This window comes from Anabrus simplex, chromosome 8 (assembly GCF_040414725.1).
Source record: "Anabrus simplex isolate iqAnaSimp1 chromosome 8, ASM4041472v1, whole genome shotgun sequence".
Classification (NCBI taxonomy): domain Eukaryota; kingdom Metazoa; phylum Arthropoda; class Insecta; order Orthoptera; family Tettigoniidae; genus Anabrus; species Anabrus simplex.
Genome location: NC_090272.1, coordinates 117,189,192 through 117,202,404, shown reverse-complemented (window position 1 = coordinate 117,202,404; position 13,213 = coordinate 117,189,192). Strand labels below are relative to the sequence as shown.

General features: G+C 40.0%; 1 protein-coding gene across 1 annotated transcript in view; it reads left to right on the top strand.

Moving 5' to 3' along the window:
- The window catches only part of LOC136879330 (transmembrane protein 72), a 510,648-nt gene that overhangs the window by 475,572 nt on the left and 21,863 nt on the right, over positions 1–13,213 (top strand). The window contains exon 4 of the mRNA XM_068228982.1: positions 12,160–12,265. Coding sequence (XP_068085083.1) covers positions 12,160–12,265 — 106 coding nt within the window. The remainder of the gene's footprint in view (positions 1–12,159; positions 12,266–13,213) is intronic.

The window sequence follows — 13,213 nt, the reverse complement described above, 5'->3', positions numbered from 1 at the left end:
GGGATTGGCTAAATTCAAAACAAGGGGAAAGAAAGGGTTATACAGCCAACTTAAACAATAACAGAGAGAAATTTAACAAGGAACAAACTTTTGAAATAAAAATTTCTCCAAAAAACAGTTCTTTCACTTCGCACTAGGGTGCACCATTGTAGTTCTTCAGTAGTGTCCTCTGGAAGAGAATGTTCACACTTCTTACTACAAGCAAAACAAAAATACGTCGAAAACGACCCAGTTCAGAAACTTCAAAATTTCCAAGTAGTGACATCTTCTGAGAAACTTAAAAATTAACACATTAGATAAGGTTCAGACTTCCTCCAGTAGGGGAGTTTCAACTGGCGCAAAGTTTGAATTAGCGGCGTGGAGGTGTACCGCCCGGTACAATTATTATTATTATTAAAGTAAAGATCACCACCACCATCGGTGTTGAAATTTAGAAAGATCACCAGCACCATCGGTGTTGAAATTTATATTCTATCAGTGGAAATGAGACAAAGGATTATCGCAGAATAAAATGGAAGCAATGTTGAACTCCACTGATAGGCTGAATTGCACGAACTTTTTCCTCTCAAAATAAACATCATTACATCCATGGGATCTGGTGGCGAAGAAAGAGTTATTAAGGGAAGAATAAACAGATAATTCCTGTACAATGAGTCTGAAAGGAACATCGGACTCAGTTGCAGTGCTGATGTCTGTCTGTTAGGTCATCAGCCCAGAAGCTGGTTGTATCCTCAAATAGCACCACCAAAGGTTATGCGGTTATAAAGAAACCCCAAAAACCAATGGCAGCACCAAAATGAGGCGTACTAGGCAAGATGAGTAGTGAGGTAGTTTGCCATTGCTTTCCTCACTGGGTCAGAAAGTACTATTGCTGCACGACCGACCCTATGAACAGCACCTTTCAAAACACTCAGATGCACTAGTCATGCTCTGAATGTCATTACTCAGCACTATCCATACCCCAGCAACTTCCATATTGTCACAGCCATGGATGTTGACTGGTACTTCGGTGGAAGCTACACTTTACTCTGGCCTGTGCCAAGCAGTGCTGATAATTACAATAATTATTTTCTTCTCAAAGCAACATTTATCGGCGCCATCAAGGTCGGAAGACAACAAAATTTGCAAGACTCAATTGTGATTATATGGCTGCTGCGCAATTTTTCCATAAATTTTGATTACTCGGAAATGAAAATGTAGAAAGTCAAGAAATATGACAGTGTTATCAATCTCCTTAAATGTTTACCTCTCCAATATGGTGTATATAAGCATTCAGAAAAATAATTTGTACAGAACAATTACAAAAAACCGTCATTTGTCCGGATTCTGTCCAGAACACTTTGGAAGGGGACGTAAGAAAATGCTGGTCTTCATTTTATTTTCATTACTGTAATAATAAGATGCTTAGTACCTAAAGCGTTCGTGTAATCTGGACCCATGCACATCGGTCAGGATTCGAACCATATTTAGCTTGGAGAAACAGCTGGTGATAACGTTACTCAGCTGCCAGCCTCGTGGTGTGTAGGTAAAATGTATGTCTCTTAGTCAGTGGTCCCTGTTTCGATTCCCAATTCCTACAAGGATGTTAACGGAGTCCTCTCGTTCTCATGAAACAATAACAACAACAATAATAATAATAATAATAATAATAATAATTATAATAATAATAATAATAATAATAATAATAATAATAATAATAATAATAATCTTGGCTTTACGTCCCACTACTTTAACGGTTTTCGGGGACGCCGAGGTGCCGGAATTTGGTCCCTCAGGAGTTCTTTTACGTGCCAATAAATCTACCGACACAAGGCTGACGTATTTGAGCTCCTTCAAATACCACCGGACGGAGCCAGGATCGAATATGTCAAGTTGGGATCAGAAGGTCAGCTCCTCAACCGTTTAAGCTACTCAGCCCGACAACCGCCGTAACGAGAGGCTAGATCTCAAGACTGGAGGAAAGTATAAACTTTTTTTTTCGTTCAAACACAACCTTTTACTAATGAGCCAGTGAAAACATGATGACGTTTGTAACAAGGGAGATTCCAGCCTGATCTCATTACTGCCGGTCGTGATACGTGAACAATTGGACTCGCTAGCGTCGTCGGCTCTCGTCGCGTCCAATTCCATTCCCATCCAATGTTTCCCTTTCCGCGGTGCCGTATCATTCTGGGAGAGCTATTTATTCTCTGAAGCAATTAACATGGATGACAAGAGTGCATCTAATTTGTTCCTCCCTTCTTCTCTTGTTTTTTCCTGCTCGCTGTTTTCTCTGTCCGTATGTTAAATTGAGAGAGAAAGGGAGGATGAGGGCGTCAGTCGAAAAAATGTGTAGTGATATTTCGTTAGAGAAATGTGTGGACATACACAATTTGAAGGCCTTCCTGCAAACATCCTGCGCTCCCGGAATGATTCAGTACCAATGTTGTTCTGAAAAATTAAGGTTTTATTGTTGTCATCTATGCAAATATTTCTTTATTTTGTCTGACACTTCAAGAGTTTACTTTGTGTACTTCGTTTTTATCTCGGATTAGGTTTAATAAAGTCGACAGCAGGTAGTGTTCAGTTTGTGTCTGTCTGTTTAATTTTTTCTTTTATTTGCTAGTTGCTTTACGTCGCACCGACACAGATAGGTCTTATGGTGACGATGGGACAAGGAAGGGCTAGGAGTGGGAAGGAAGTGACCGTGGCCTTAATGAAGGTACAGCCCCAGCATTTGCCTGGTGTGAAAATGGGAAACCACGGAAAACCATTTTCAGGGCTGCCGACAGTGGGGTTCGAACCTACTATCTCCCGAATACTGCATACTGGCCGCACTTAAGCGACTGCAGCTATCGAGCTCGGTGTCTGTTTATTAGTTTGTTTGTTATAACCTGGGAAAGGATTGAAATGAAATAGCGTATGGCTTTTAGTGCTGGGAGATCCCAGGACGGGTTCGGCTCGCCAAGTACAGGTCTTTTGATTTTGACTCACGTAGGTGACCTGCGCGTCGTGATGAGGATGAAATGATTATGAATACAGCACACACACCCAGCCCCCGTGCCAGGGAAATTAACCAATGATGGTTAAAATTCTCGATCCTGCCGGGAGTCGAACCCGGGACCCCTGTGACCAAAGGCCAGCACGCTAACCATTTAGCCATGGAGCCGGACAGAAGTTTGATAGTGTTTGGTATCTAAAACGACAAAGAGAATCGTTACCATGAATATGCCCATTTATCTTCCATAGTTAACTGCATGCTAACTTTCAAGGCAAGTTCCTGGGCTTCATAGGACCGTGGTAACACACACCATTTAGTCGCATACAAATAGCGTTCAAATTGTTTGCAAAAAAAAATCTGCCGTATAACTTAAACATTAAATTTAAAGTATAAGAGCCTTAAGGTCATAAACGTGTGCGCCATTTCTACTCCCGTCTCATTTATCGAATGCTAGTTCTCTGTAAGAGGGAAACAATAACGAATCCATTTAGGAGATATATGGCCAGTGAAAGGTTAAGCTTAATGGCACAGAGCCTTCCTAACGCCCCGTTTCCCCCACAGAGGAAAAAGGAATACTCGCAGCCTGCCATACGTACATTGCTAATATTGTACAGAGCTGGAAACAAATGTAGAGGATTGCATTGTCTAATATGGACATATTTTGAAAAAAAGCGACGACCTCTCGTAAAAAACAAGCACCAATTTACATGTGTGATGAGTTGAAGTTAGCTTTTGCAATTCTACCAATATTTCCATAATCTCTATCGATGTTTGGACTGAGCCGTACAGCCCTATCAGCGTTGTCCCGATATACATGTATCTGCTAAGTAATGCAAGTTTCCACTATCTAGCTGCTGTTCAGTATTTCCATAAAAGATAAGAAATAATCACATTGAACCCTATGTTTGTGTGTGCCTTAAATGCTGTGTAATGTTTAAAGATATCGCAAAGTTGATTTTGAACATTTGTATTTTTAAATGGATTTTTGATGTACAGTAGTACTTGTGTTTGATAGGATCGCCATCCGTTTCAGTATTTTTCTCGTTATTGGACACTAAGTATTTCATTATTCAATCTGATCGTTGCCACGGAGAAAGAGAATAACAGAGGTTATCGGCTATTTATTTGTAAAGAAATCCACTTTTGTGTTAATGACCTGTTTGATGCTAAAACAAAAATTTAATTTAAGGAATAGTGTCCCGGATCAGCTTCGCACGAGTGCAGTTATGAATTTACGAGGATAAAATATTTTGAAGTGAAGTTCTGTAAGACTCCTATATAAAGCAAGTTTTCTTCTTTTTACCCCTAGTTGTTTCTCATTGCCGTAACACATTCAGAATTTCGGTGAAAATGGAGTAGGAAAAGGTTAAGACTAGGAATGAGGTAGCCTTGGTCTGAATTAAGGTAGAGTAACAGAACTTTTCTGGAGTAAAACTGGAAAACCATGGAAAACAATCTACAAGCTTCCGACGTAGGGTTTGAACCCACTATCTCCCGAACGCAAACTCACAGCTACATGGCTAGTATTGCAAAGCCAGCTCTCTCCATGCTTTGTAGACTACGCTATTCATATTTCCTCCTGATGTTAGCCCAAAAAGATTTTGTTCCTTTCTGACATGCGACACGATCACTTAAAGTGTCTATCTCTGTGTCTTATTTATGGTGATGGAAAAGCACGTAATGTCGGACATTGGACTGGTTTAAAATGGAACAGTAAGGCAAGTGATTTGAAATTAAAATGATAACGATCTTTTTCATTGAGGATACTATTTCAACCAGAAGTCCCACTGGAAAGGGACTGTTTTAATACCAGGAATCCCAATGATTCCATAATTTTGGTGACTTTAACGTAGTAATATTATGAGAACTTCTATCTTCAAAACACGTTTTTCTGGTAGACATGATATAGGCTTTTGGGCTTATGCCGTGCCAGGAAAATAAGGTGAAATTCTTTACGTTTCGCAGAGAACTGTGCTCTGCGTCTTCAAACCTATATCATGTCTATCAGTACCGACCGTGAAAGCATCAATGGCAACGTTTTGCTTATGTTCTACGTCAATACTGACAGTGGAAACTCGTTTGCAACACACCACCATTTGTACACAAATGCACAGAAATGCTGTCCCGACATAAACAATCAACATTGCCCCACTCCAGTACTGAAAATGTGGGGAGGGAGTGAAGGGATAGTGTTGAAGGCCACTCCAGTACTGGAGAAGAGTGGAGAAACTGAAGGGGTAGTTTCGAAGGGCAGTACGGTACCGAAAAGAAGGGGAAGAGAGTGAACGGGTAGTGCTGAAGGCACTATACGTGTATTGCTATACATCCACCACTGTGCCCACTTCAACCACAAAGGTCTTGTTGCGGGCTGTGTACCTGCAGCAATGCGTTAAGGGGAGATGGACGACATTATGGGATAAAGTGACATAAAAACAGATAAGGTTTGAACTAGATTATCTTACACCATTTTTTTCAATATACTGTAACTTCAAAACTCTCAGAACAGGTAAACTTGTACTTCGTCTTAACTGTTAGCATCCTAAAAGTTTTCAATGTTACTAGATAATAGTGTTATTCTATATTTTTTAAATATAGTACAATTTAATTTTGAGAATGCATCCCAAATTTCATGTATACTTTTCTAGGTAAAGCCTGTACTTCAGGAAGTAAAATTTCAGAATTATGCCTGATAAACGTAGTGTGTGATAATAGACTTCGGTTAGATCAAAAAATATACTTACATTTTATTTTCAGACATTTTAAATTTCTGATAATGAAAATGAAGGAAAAGTTTATTTTCAAAAAATAAGCCCAGTGGGTCACTAAACAATAAATTTGTTGTTAAGCCTACCTTACGGACGACAGTACACATAAATAGAATGTTTAATTTCAGCTCTGTAGATTTAATAGTTCCTTAGTAAAGTGTACCTGAAATATGGGACGAATACCAAAAATTATATTGTACTATATTTAAAACATATTGAATAACTCTCTTTCCTAGTAATATTTAAAACTTTTAGGATGTCAACAGCTAAGAAAAAGTACAAATGTACCTGCTCAGAGAGTTTTTCATTTATATTCCAAAAATGGAGTAAGATATTCTAGTTCAATTCTGGCCTATTTTTATGTCACTTTTCTCTGAAATGTCGTCCACCTCCCCCTTAAGAGAGGAAGTGGGGGGATGCCTTGTTTGATTTGTATCGGGACACCATTTCTGTGCATGCATGTACCTACTGTGTATAGAAGGCAGAGTTTTCTGACACACCGTAATAATGCGTGAAAACTGGTTGCCTGGTTACCACGGTGTCGGTTTTCTGTCCACGCTAAATTGTCTACTCTATAACTTGATGACGCTAATTCCAGCCCAAGAAACATATCCGTGTTAAAATGGAAGTAATGGAAGACTCAGCTGGAAGCCTCGTGATAACCTGTCTGTAATTATCTTATAGAATGAGTTTTAATCTTTGAAGGCTGCAGATATTTTATCGATTCCATTCTCAACTCCAGTGCATATAATGAGGAACACAGCGAACACCTGTGACTCTGATGCTAATGCCTGTGAGGAGTTCAACTCTATACAAACTATTCGACTGTGTAGAAACTGACCAGAACCTCTCTTGCTCATGTTACCATCTGTGTCAATACCGTTCAAGAGCTCACACTTCCTTGACTTCACCAGCTGTTTGAGTTTCCCTGATCACTAAGTACTAGTGTCATACACACTGCTCACAAAAACAAAGTATCACAACTTTGATATGAAGTAGATTGCACACATGTTGTTTCACATCCGTGGTGCTCTGCAGGGTTGTTTTCTTTATCCCTTGGTGACATCCGCACCCCAAACAGGAGTGGCTCGTGACGTACGGCATGGTCTGTCAGTGCTGTGTGAGCTGTCGTATTGGTAAGCAACACAGGCAGGATAGAGCACAAGACATGGAAAGGCATTTACCATCAGAACAATTCATGCGTGCAGTACTCCTCTTGCAGGAAGGACGCATGCAGCGTTACGTGGCAGAGCGGCTCGGAGTGTCTCAAGCAGTCATCTGCAGGTTATGGCAGCGGTATCAAGAGCTACTCAATGTAAAACGGTGACCTGATTCAGGGAGAAAACGGAAAACAACGCCAGCTGAGGAACAACTTCGTTGTTTATAGGTCCTCCAAAATTGCCGCAGTACATCCAGGAACCTACGAGGTGAGCTAATTAATGCACATTGGACTGTCACCAGTACACAGACAGTCCGCAATAGACTAAGGAAAGGTCGTCTCAATTCCCGGGGACCGCTTAAAGTGGCCCGTTTGACTCCTCATCACCGAAGATGCCGTCTGCAGTTTGCACAACAGCATGTCAACAGGCAGCTCCGACTTGTACACCAGTATTCTTTGCCGATGAATCCAGATTCCAGCTTTCTGGGTCAGATGGTCATATTCGAGTCTGGCGACGTCAAAGAGAACAAAATTTGCCTTGCAACGTGCAGGAAACAGTCGCTTACAGTGGCGGATCAGTGACGAGTTGGGGAGGAATTCCTTTCAACCATAAAAGTGACCTCGTAGTCATTCAGAGACGATTGACAGCTGTGCGCTACACTGAGTAGGTTCTGGGGAACCATGTACTACCCATCTCATACAATATTGGGCAACATTTCACATTAGTGCATAATGTAACCATTATACATTCAGCTACGGCTACCAGGGACTTCCTTGCAGCTGATGGAATTCAAGTAATGACACCCCCATGTAGCCCCGACCTCAGTTGTATCGAGCATTTGTGGGATCAACTTGGCAGGCGCATACAGAATCGCCCACAGCAACTCCAGGAACTGACAGCAGTATTTTGGAAGATGAAGAGCCATCCCCCAGATTGCAAGCCGGAGGCTTATCAGAAGCATACCACGCCGGTGTGCTACGAGTCAGCGGTGGCAACACAGAGTACTGGAAAGTGTTAAGTGTAAGTTTCAGTTTGTTTTTAAATGCATTCAAGTGCAGTGACTTTCGATTTTGGACCACTGTGTCTGTTTTGGACAATGAAGCGTAAACGTCTGCGTATTTTTTGTTCATTTTTGGTTTATGTAGAAATAAATGAACATGTTTTGGTTCTGTATAACCTACGTCTGCAAAAGAAAGGCACACAATGTATTACAGCCGACCAAAATTTGATACGTTTCACTTTGTGAGCATTATATTACAACAGTGACTTTCTGAACATTTTAAAAATAATACACCCGCAATAATAATAATAATAATGAAAAATAACAAAAACGTCCTCAGAAAAACGCTTTGAGCAACATTTTCACACCATTCATAGCAGGGACTGGCTGCATATGGAATGGCATTACTAACATCACTCATACCTCAGTCACCGTCATATTGTCAATGCGAAAGATGAGACTCAGACAGGTCTTTACCTTTCTCATCAGTGTTCTGCCATATGACAAGTTTTGACATGGCAGCTCTCCACGCAGTCCTGTATCTTGCCACCCTCTTTGTTTCCTCATACTTGTATTCTATCCTGATACTGTCCAGCATCTGATATCTTCTCCGTTCTCTTTGTCTTTTTCCATTTACCGTTCCTTCTGTAGCAGAACCTTATCCTGGTCTGATCATACGTCAAATGTAATCCGAAAAGTTGTGTCATCCATGCATATTTTGAAACGTAACGTGTCATGTACACCACCTTTCATGCGAAAACTACTTGTTCAAAGTCTTATATTTCCAATAATTGACTATGGTTCAGTCGTATACAACGACTTATCTGAAACTTTGAACATAAAACTACAGAGGGTACAAAACGCATGTGTTCGTTACGTTACAAATGCCAGGCGTGATGAACACATAACACCCTATTACATACAGCTACAATGGTTGAAACTCCATGAACGTCGGGAAATCTCAGTAGCTGTTGCTACGCAGAAAATTCTCAAACTGAAGACACCATCCTACCTTTATAATGCATTTAAACCTATGGAGTCGGTACATAACAGAGATAATAGGTTTACAAAAACCACCCTTCAAATTCCCCTTCATCGTACCACTAAATTTAACAAATCCTTTGTTTGCACTGCATCACGTATCTTTAACGTCTTTAATCTTCACCGTTTCGCAAGTAACACTAACTGTACCCAAATAAAGCAGTTCTTAACATCTATCTTTCTGGAGGAGTACGCAAGAGGCTGAGATCAGGCATTCTTGTGTCGAACAATCAGGAATATGTATATTTCGAAGAAAATTGTTTCTCTGCTTTAGCTTTATATTCTTTAAACCCATGTAGTCCGGAATAACAGAAGGGCTTAATGATTTACTTTCTTACTTATTATATAATGTATGTCTTAACCTTACTGGATTTGGTATCTGTATTTTCATTATTTTTCTTTAAGTTTCTTGTTTAGTTTAATACTTTAATATTATATAAATGTAGTTACTGTTTTCATAAATCTGCATTGTATTATAAGAAGACGCTGCATAAAGGGGCTTTTCAGTCTCAGTGGCATGTAAATCATGATCAATAAATTCAATTCAATTCAATTCAATTCAATCTACAGTATAAGCAAGCAATCTCTCCTCATCCAGTGACCAATCCAATTGTGCTTTCTCTTCTTGATTACTTGTAATATATTTCTCTCTTCCCCAACTCTTCTCAAGACTTCTTCATTCTTTACTTCTTCTATCCATTGTATACTTTTTATTCTCCTCCAAATCCACATCTCAAATGCTTCCAGTCTTCTTTCATCTTATTTTCTCGATGTCTATGTCTCAGCTCCATACAGTGCCACACTCCATAAAAAGCACTTCACAAATCGTTTCCTCAATGCCCTACAAAAAGTCTACTGTTCTTATTAAATGCTTCCATCGCAATCGCAATACGAGTTTTCACCTCTCGACTGCACCTCATGTCCTCTGTCAATATAAGTAACAAATTTAATCTAGCCCATACCAGAAGACTTAGTGCACTGTGAGCAATAGGTCTCGCCAGCAAAGGCAAAATTTACACTCTAACCTGAATATTCAGCAACACGTTTCAACTTATTTTAAATCTGGCATTACCGAGCGAGTGGCTGCGTGGTTTGAATCACGGGTGGTAGTAGGTTCGAACCCCACTGTCGACAGCCCTGAAGATGGTTTTCCGTTGTTTCCAATTTTCACACCAGGAAAATGCTGGGGCTGTACCTTAATTAAGGCCACGGATGCTTCCTTCCTACTCCTATCAATTTCCTCTCGCATCGTTTTCATAAAAACCTGTCTGTGTTGGTGCGACGAAAAACAAATTATAAACAAACAAACAAACATCTTGAATTCAACAACATTTTGAAGCAGAGGAGTAAAATGATTACTTCATGATTACATTTATGTTAAAAATAGAGTTTCGTTCAAGAGGAAAATTTACTGTGACTGACAAACTTCAGGCTCACCTAAATTAAATCTGGCAAATTAAAGACAAACTTCAGGCTCATCTAAATTAAATCTGGCAAATTAAAACAAACAGAATCAACACATACCTATGACTATTTATTGGGTATAATAACCATTACTTAGACGATTTTCTACTGATCGAGTTATCTTGTGTCTAGAATCGCATAGCTGTGAGCCTGCATTCGGGAGATGGTGGGTTCGGATCCCACTATCGGCAGCCTTGAAGATAGTTTTCCATGGTTTCCCATTTTCACACCAATTAAATACCTTAATTAAGGCAACGGTCACTACCTTCCCAACCCTATCCCTTTCCGAACCTCTCGTCTTCGAAAACCTTCATTGTGTTAGAGCGACGTTAAACACCTACCCAATAAAAGATGAATTTCTTCGTATTCCATATGTTAAAGAATACTTCCCAGATGGTCACTTTTCTAGAATTTTTCGTGTAGAGAAAATGTTTTCCGGGAAAGGTAATTTGGGAAATTGGATTTGGGGATATGTCCATTTTTCGCGTGAATTACTTCGGATGTTTGCCCAGAAATCACATCGAACATGTGTATATGGTACCTTAAACGTAGCTGATATATTACCTAATATGATTAACGTAAGCCATTCAGTTGTTCTATAGTTTCTGTATCATGTGCTATAAACTAGTCTTTCTAAACCTTAATCCTTTCCCTTATTCTGTTTGTGCTTTGTATACTTCTACGTCATCATTGTTATTATACACGTGTGAGAGGGTAAATCAAAGAAGTATTCGTCGTTCTGTTGCTCAGAAACAAACGACACTGCATCGATAGATGGCGCACAGTTTTCAGAGTTGGTAAAACTGAACCTTAGTACAGAAACAGTAGCAAAATTTGCTAAGTATATCAACGAGTGGGTACGGGAGGAGGTCCACGTGGTTTACTCAGGATCCTCAATATCCACAGAAGGGGCATGTCCGTAAATGGAAAGAAAGTGACGTTTGCAAGTGCTGAAGTGGTGCCGTGTATATGCAGACGGTCGAATGACTGTGAAAGACGAAGAATGGTGTGACTGCCCATCAATGTTAGACACATTCGCTTATAAAATTCTACAGGAGAACAGGTGGTGTAATGCTGAATCACTTGGATGTGTTCGACGAACAGGAGGCACACATTTTTCATTATAACAAACGCTTTAATAAGTAGCCCACCTTGTGGCCATGATCGTCAATGCGTGTAGTCTTTGTGGACTGACACCGTGATTAGCAGGTTCGAGTCCCGTTTCTGGGAAAAAATTATCATAATATTGACCAGAAAAGTAGAAGGGGTGGTGGTATACAAATTCTAATCACTAGATCACGAGTCAAAATCTTAGGTTTAGTTCCGAAAACCTATACACCGTGTTCATATGGATTGAGGACATATGGTGCTGTTTATGGTATTTCAACCATAGGATGCGGTCGTTAGGCTTTATTCGAAAGGAGTAGGTCATATGCCAACACCGAATTTCATCCTCTCCTTACCTCATCATCATAATCATCACATACACACAGACGCCAAGTCGACCAAGGGCATCAGCTAGAAAGACCTACACCAGGCCTCTCCGAAGGTTGCACGACATAACTCGCATCACACTTGAAAAAATATATATATTGAAAAGTAAATAAATTATATCGAAATAAATTAGTTTTTATCTTGATTTACCTTTATCAGTTCATCCACAAAACGTTTAGGAAACCTTAATTTTTGAATTACCCTCGTAGTGTCTTACCTGACTTGATAATATACAAAGAGTGTTTGTGATTCCAGGGGTGATGCTCGTGGTGCTGGCCAGTTTTTACCTGCTCCTCACATGTCAAGGAAGGAAAGAAATGAAAGACACTCTACTGCAGGATCGAGAGGAGAGTTATGACAGGTGAGATTCTATGTTATGATAAGTAGTCAGTATTTGGTTGTGAGAAAGATTTCTTGCTTTTTAAATAATTTTGGAATATTAAACGACCAATAGAGTCTTCGTGGCTTAGGCGGCAGCGCGCCGGCCTCTCACCCCTGGGTTCCGTAGTTCAAATCCCGGTCACTCCATGTGAGATTTGTGATGGACAAAGCAGAGGCAGGACTGGTTTTTCTCTGGGTACTCCGGTTTTCCCTGTCATCTCTCATTCCAGCAACACTCTCCAACATCATTTCATTAATCATTCATGAATCATTGTCCCAGAGGAGTGCGACAAGCTTCGGCAGCCGGCACAATTCCCATCCTCGCCGCTAGACGGGAACTTCATTCATTTCTGACCCGGTCAAATGACTGGAAACAAGCTGTGGATTTTCATTTTCCTGAGGAAGTGACTTAGGGATCTGGTAGAAGTGCCCAAGTACACGCAATGCTACATTCAGCGGTAACCACATAGGCACTTCCCACATTAGGTGAGTTGTGGATACTGTACCAGTAAACGTTCGGGGCGTAAGGTATGAGAAGGATCTCAGGTAGTAGAAGTTGGTTTTTTTGGAGCCGGTACAGAGCAGGATAGACTCGCAGGGCGAATAATAGATGGTTATACCCTTTTTCAAACAATTTATTAATAATGTTAATCAATTCACCACCCTGCAATGTCGATATAGAATGCAAATAATTTGTTGAAATCAAAAGGGTTAACGTAAATCTTCTTGAATGCAATTTGTGAAAGTAAATAAATCTCACAGATCCAATAGTCTTTTGCGAAAACATAAAGTGTCAGTTTTTCACCTAAAGTCTTTCTAAGTATTATGACATGACATGAACACACTTATAATTGAAAATAAGAATTTGAACTTCTGTTGAGAGTTTCTCAGTTTGTGAGCCTTGAAACATAGAACACTTGAAACTCCT